Here is a 6,561-nt window from a genome sequence, read left to right as displayed (position 1 = left end):
TTCATAATAACGATGCGGTTTTCACGATAACGAAGCAATTTTCACGATAACGACGCGGGAATCACATTAAACGAAGCGAGTTTCACGATAACGATGCGATTTTCACGATAACGAAGCGAGTTTCACGATAACGACGAGGGAATCACATTAAACGAAGCGAATTTCACGATGACGACGCAGGAATTACATTAAACGAAGCGAGTTTTACGATGACGACGCGGGAATCGCATTAAACGAAGCGAGTTTTCACGAAGTGTGGGGACAGTGGCGCTGCAACCCTCCAGCCCCTCACACTGAACAAGAGGTCATCAGAAAGACAATTTTGACAAACTCACCAGTCACTGCCATGGAAGGCGAACTCTTCTCCCCAAAAGAGGTCCCTCGCATGGCAGTGTCTGGGGCATGATGGAGGCCAATTTACTCATTTGTAGTTAGGTCCTGAACGCTAATTTTGATGAACTACTACACACAATTCACCAGACACTGTCACGGAAGGAGGAGCCCGTATCTCCCCATCAGGGACCCAGTGGTGGCAGTATCTGGTGGTTGGTGCGTAGTGTTAACGATGGCCTGTTCTTGGGTGTGAGGGGCTGGAAGTGGACGATCATATCTTAATAAGGTGGTAAAGAAGGAGCGGGACTTGCTGCCCGATCCCCGCCCTGGGCCCCGGGTGGAACCAGACAGCCACCCTCCCCTCCAGTACGCTCCCCCTGTCCTCCACGGGCCGGAACGAATTTTGGATGGTAAGTTTCCGAACCGAGATTGAAATTTGCGATGAATATTAAATCGTCGTCAGTACATGAGAAGTGGTGTTGGTTGACGCGAGAGAAAAAATCGGTTCATCAGTGAGGCGAGACGAGGTTGTACCTCTGAGTGCCCTGCGTATCCCTGTGTCTCTCATAATAGCAATGATTTATTTAGGACAATGACTTCAGCTTGTCTACAGTGCGCATTTGAGGCGAGTTAGAAATAAATAAATCTTGGACGATATTATATGTGATTTTTAGATACAGTCATCGCATAACACTTCTGATAACATGTTGGAATTGACAGGAACCAGGACAACCACCTGGCCCGGTATCACTCTCTCTCTCTCTCTCTCTCTCTCTCTCTCTCTCTCTCTCTCTCTCTCTCTCTCTCTCTCTCTCTCTCTCTCTCTCTCTCTCTCTCTGTCTCTCTCTGGCTTTCGTTTCTTACCTACCTCCTTCCTTCCTCCCTCTTCCTTCCCTCCCTTCCTTTCTTAATCTATATCCTCATTCATATATCTCTAGTACTTCCTCCCTCCCTTCCCCAATTCTTCCTTTATTATCCATGAGATCCCTTCCTTCTTTCCCTTTGCTTCCTCTCCTCTTCCCTCACTCAAAGAAGGAAATCTCACGTCTCCACCTTCCTTCCCCTTTTTTTCTTTCCTCTTCACTCCAAACAAGCGGATTTGAAACCTCCTTTCTCTCTCTCTCTCTCTCTCTCCCTCTCTCTCTCTCTCTCTCTCTCTCTCTCTCTCTCTCTCTCTCTCTCTCTCTCTCTCTCTCTCTCTCTCTCTCTCTCTCTCTCTCTCTCTCTCTCTCTCTCTCTCTCTCTCTCTCTCTCTCTCTCTCTCTCTCTCTCTCTCTCTCTCTCTCTCTCTCTCTCTCTCTCTCTCTCTCTCTCTCTCTCTCTCTCTCTCTCTCTCTCTCTCTCTCTCTCTCTTTTTTTTTTATTTAAACATGAGTACATTGTCACCCGAAGGCGCACTGCCGTGTGCAACCTATTTTAGGGGTGGGGCACAACACAATTATAAATATAATTTATATACATATATATATACATTCTTTATGGGCTTATTGTTAGCAGGGGGGTTGGGAACGAGCCCCTCCAGTGGTGTGCTGCTAACTTCACGTCCTGGGTATCCATCCCCCTGATATGTGGGACGAAGGACGCGAATACGTTCCACAGTCTGGAGACTCGCCCCCAAAAGGTGCGCTGGTGTTGGCTAGAGCGGGAACGCGGCACTTCCACTGAGTCACCACTGGATAACACCGTTCTCGTGTACCGCGAGGTGACTCTGGTGGGCAGCCGTAGTCCCGCCAGATGTAGCACACCCTGTACCTGTGCCTTGTGGAACACCACAAGGGCTGCCACGTCCCTGCGGTGTTCTAGCGTGTCGAGGGGAACCTCAGGATGGGCTGGGGCACCTGCTGCTTCCACCAGTCACAGCGCCCGTCGCTGGATGCCGTCGAGCTTGCTTATGTGTGTGGCAGCACAGGGCATCCAGGAGAGGGCGGCATACTCTAAATAAGGCAGTATCTGGGCCTTGTAGAGCAAGAGCCTCCCTCTCCTGTCGAGCAAGTTTGCCACCCTCCTCAAGGAGGAGACTCGGTGTGAGGCCTTAAGGGCAATGTGTTTGACGTGGCGGTCAAACCGCAGCCCTCGATCCACCTCCACCCCGAGAATCTTGACGGACTCCTGGAGTTCGAGAGGAAGGCCACCAAAGCTTAGCCCTCCCTCCACTGCTGGCTCGGCAGCGGGGGATCGAGAAACTGCCATTGCCTGTGTCTTCTCCGGAGCAAAGGTCACCTGCCAGCGTGCCCCCCACTCCTGTATCACCCCAAGCTGCTGATTGATCTCTTCAGCAGCACGCACACTTTCGTGTCGAGGGTAGGTACAGGAGAGAGTGCAATCTTCAGCATAAGCTGAGACCGTCGGCAGCTGTCGGAGAAGATCGTCCACGTAGATGTTCCACAGGACTGGCCCCAGCACTGAGCCCTGTGGCACTGACGCTCTCACCGGGAAGGACTCGGACGCTTGCCCATTGACAACGACCTGGAGGGTCCTTCCTTGGAGGTAGTCGCCAAGGAGCTGGAGGAGGTCACCCTGGATCCCCTTTGCCCTCAGCTTTTCCAGAAGGCCCCCATGCCAGACCCTGTCGAAGGCGCCCGCTATATCCAGGGCCACCACAACAGAGTCGAGGCCGCCGTCAAGGGCGTCCTGCCAGCCCCCGGTGAGGAGCATGAGGAGATCGGAGGTGAACCGCCCAGGTCTGAACCCAAACTGTTGGTCCGAGAGGAGGTAATTGTCCTGGAGGTGGCGACACACCACATCTGCCACCACCCTCTCGAACACTTTCCCCACCACAGAGAGCAGGGAGATGGGTCGATAATTTTTTGGGTCAGACCTGGAGCTCCTCTTGTGTACAGGAACTACCGGGCCTCTTTCCACTCTAAGGGCCAGGTATTTTCCCATAAGCAGGCAGAGAAGACTGTGGTGAGGGGTACAGCCAGCTCGCAGGCACATTGTTTCAAAACGTGCGGGCTGATGTTGTCGGGACCGGTAGCTTTTTGTACATCGAGCCCCTGCAGCAGACGCTCGACAAGCCCCTGCGTCACCTCCACCTTGGTTACAGTCTCTCTGCACTGCTGCTCCAGAAGAGGCGGTGACTTTTCAGGGTTGTCCACCTCAATCTTCCCGGCGAAAAGGGTGGCCAGCAGCTGGGCTTTGTCATTGCTGCTGGTGGCCACCGTTCCGTCGGGCCTTGTGAGAGGAGGGACAGTGTCTTGACGGTCGGGGCCCTGTCTGCCCTTAACAAGGGACCACCAAGTCTTGTTGCCCACTCCAGGGCCTCCTAGCTGGCGCCGCAGGTCCTCCTCCCATCTCCCTACGGCCCACCGGCAGGTCGTCACCATCCTCTTGCAGGCCGCTCGATGTAGGTCTTTGTTGCGCCGAGTAGGACTCTGCTTGTAGCGGAGCCACGCAGAATACTTCGCCTCGGCGGCAACGCGGCAGCGGTAACCAAACCAAGGCTGGTCCGTTGGTCTGGCGACGAACTCACGGTGGGGCACGTGTTGCTCCTGGAGCGCCAAGAGGCGGGAAGTGAAGGCTCGCGCCTGTACCTCCGCTCCACCCTGCAGGATGGAAGGCCAGTCAGTCCTGCGCAGGTCTCGGCGAAGGGAGCCCCAGTCTGCCCTATCCCATAGCCAGACTGTGCGAGTGGTGGCCTCGTCACGAGCCACACCCATGTCCACCTGGGTCAGGACAGCATGGTGGTCAGAGCTGCCCACGAGACCCAGCTGGTGGCAGCTGAGTGTGTCCTCCTCCAGGTCGGATATGACGGGGTCCAGGGTCCCGCCCCGCTCATGAGTGGGGAAGGTCACATGGTCCTTCAGGCCCTGCACCGTCAGGAGGTTTTCGTAGGCGTCGTGCTCCAGGTGGTGGTAGAGGTCGCCCACAAGCAAAAAGTGTTGGCAGCGGTGAGTCACAAGGAGGACATCTAGGGCCTCCTTGAGGTACAGGAGCGAGTCAGGCCCCTGCCGGGGGGGGCGGTACATGGCGCACAGCAGGAGGGCAGAGTGGTTGGACAGCACAACCCGGAAGAACATCACCTCCAGCTGAGGCGGCGTGTCCACGTCGAGTTGTTGTGCCTGTACTCCCTCCCTGAAGCAGACAGCCACTCCGCCTCCAGCTCTATCCTGTCGGTCTCTCCTGGCCCAGTGAGTGTAGCCACCTATTTTGCCGAACGATGGCTCCACATCTCCGTTCAGCCAGGTCTCCATCACCACAACTGCATCTGCACCGTGTCGTAGTACACAGTTGTGGGTTAGGTCTCCGATGTTCGTTCGGAGACCACGTACATTGGCGGAGATAACCTTGAATTGGTGGCGGTGGCGGTCAGGTCTTACCATGTTGGAGAGAGTTGTGGTCCGGCCTGAAGGGGTGTGACAGGGCTCAGTTGGGGGTACCGAAGGCCGGGCGGGATCCATTGCCAGCCCTGGGTGTGGCCCCAGTTAACAGGCTGAGCTGAAAACGGGCGAGACTGCGGAAAGGGCTGCAAGTGTGGTGTTACTGATGGGGAGACAGCGGCCAAGTATCTCCCCTTCGCGAGGACCTGCCGTAGCAGTCGCTCCTGCCTCAACTCAGCAGTCCTGGTGTGGCAGTCTTCTTTACTATGACCCTTCCGATTGCAGTACTGGCAAATCTGCGTGGGTTTGGCTGGGGTCTGTCTCCTTGAGGGGCCGGCCCCCTGGGTGGTAGAGGCTCCTCTGACCTCGCTGTTCCGGTTCTTTTTTTTATACTTTTTTTCCTGGTGGTGGTGTTGCCAGCGGTGCTCGTGGAGGAAGCCGGGACTGCTGGGGCTGGGGCTGGTGCTTGTGTTGCTGGGGGAGTCGGTGGTACTGCTGGCAAGGTATTGGTGTGGGTTTGGTTCTGTGTGGAGGTTGCAGTACTGTGTGTCTGCGAGGTGGAGGTGTTTAAGCCGGAACTTGTAGGAAGGGAGACAGGTGTAGAGGAGGGCGGGGGTGGGGGTTCGGCTACCGATGTACTGCTGGGAGTAGCCTCCGGTGGTGTTTGATTGCCTGGCTGGGTGGGCGGGATGGCGAGCTCAGGGGCGTGCCGCAGTTGTTTCGGCCTACCTGAATTCCACCAATCCCTCCAGCACTCAGAGCCCTGACAGTCCTCCTCCCAGTGTCTGTCTATGGTCTCTGGCAGAGCACTGACTCCTTGTGTGCACGAGGCAACCTTTGCCTCGCGCTGCTTGGAGGCGACGAGCCTGTCAGCGAGTCTGAGCGCTGACGCAAACACCTCCCGGTATTCTATGATCAGGTCCCTATCCTGCTGGAGGGACCTGAGGATAATATTTGTTCGAGAGGCTTCTTCTGTGAGCTTCTCAACCAAGGAGATTAGTTCAGTTTTCTCCAGGTCTTCCCAGTGACTCCGTTCTGCGGCCTGTTCTTGTATGATCTCCTCGGAGTGGCGGAGGGAGTGGCTGGGAGGATGGATCAGCCTCCCTGTCAACGAATGTCACGGGGTCCTGTATGTTAGCTTGCTCCCTCAGCAGCCCTGTCTCGGCACACCGGTAGACTGGGTTGTCGCCCAGGCAGCCGGTATGGCACAGATTAGGGCAACTGTCGTCCTCACAGCTGACGTGGGCAGCTTTCGATGTTGCCTTCCCACAAACAGCACACCACCTATGCGGGGTATAGCCTGACAGATTACGCCGTGCGATGAGTTGGTGTGCGGAGGAAGACATGAGGGAGGAAGTGAGGAGTGGTCAGTAGGTTATTGGTGAGTCAGGGAGAGTTAGGTCGGGACAGGGCACGGCAGGTATTTAATCCCTCATGGAATGCAGCACAGCTGTGGGCTGATGTCCCGGGGGAGTAGGGGCTCGGCGATACACGGGAAACACGTGACTAGCACCCAGCTGCCACGGTGGGGGCGAGGTGAGGGTTAAGGTGAGTCAGGTCGGGACAGGGGACGGCAGGTATTAATCCTTGAAATGCAGCACACCTGTGGGCTGATGTCCCGGGGGAATAGGGGCGTGGCGATACACGGGAAACACGTGACGAGCACCGCGCTGCCAGCACTGCACCACACTTATTTACTGCACTTTCACTGCTATGTATACTACACTTCAACCTCGGTAGTGCTGTTGGTGGAGGTCTCTCTCTCTCTCTCTCTCTCTCTCTCTCTCTCTCTCTCTCTCTCTCTCTCTCTCTCTCTCTCTCTCTCTCCTTCCTTCCTTCCTTGCTTGCTGTGGTGTTAATACTTATTAAGTTAATCAAACGTGAGCCTTCACCGCTCCAGATTGCCAGC

At 55.7% G+C, this 6,561-nt stretch overlaps 1 protein-coding gene across 1 annotated transcript; it reads right to left on the bottom strand.

Moving 5' to 3' along the window:
• Nucleotides 1-515: 515 nt before the first annotated feature.
• On the bottom strand, nucleotides 516-4,733 carry LOC135091588 (uncharacterized). The gene is made up of 5 exons (XM_063989341.1): nucleotides 3,321-4,733; nucleotides 2,932-3,162; nucleotides 2,584-2,850; nucleotides 1,924-2,091; nucleotides 516-590 (listed from the first exon to the last, which is right to left on the bottom strand). The coding sequence occupies exons 1-5, from the start codon at nucleotides 4,731-4,733 to the stop codon at nucleotides 516-518; spliced, it is 2,154 nt and encodes a 717-aa protein (XP_063845411.1).
• Between the last annotated feature and the right edge of the window lie 1,828 nt (nucleotides 4,734-6,561).

The sequence above is a fragment of the Scylla paramamosain genome, chromosome 38 (genome assembly GCF_035594125.1).
Source record: "Scylla paramamosain isolate STU-SP2022 chromosome 38, ASM3559412v1, whole genome shotgun sequence".
NCBI classification, from domain to species: Eukaryota; Metazoa; Arthropoda; class Malacostraca; order Decapoda; family Portunidae; genus Scylla; species Scylla paramamosain.
Note: the sequence above shows the minus strand (reverse complement) of the source record. Positions and strands in the feature narration are given on the sequence as shown.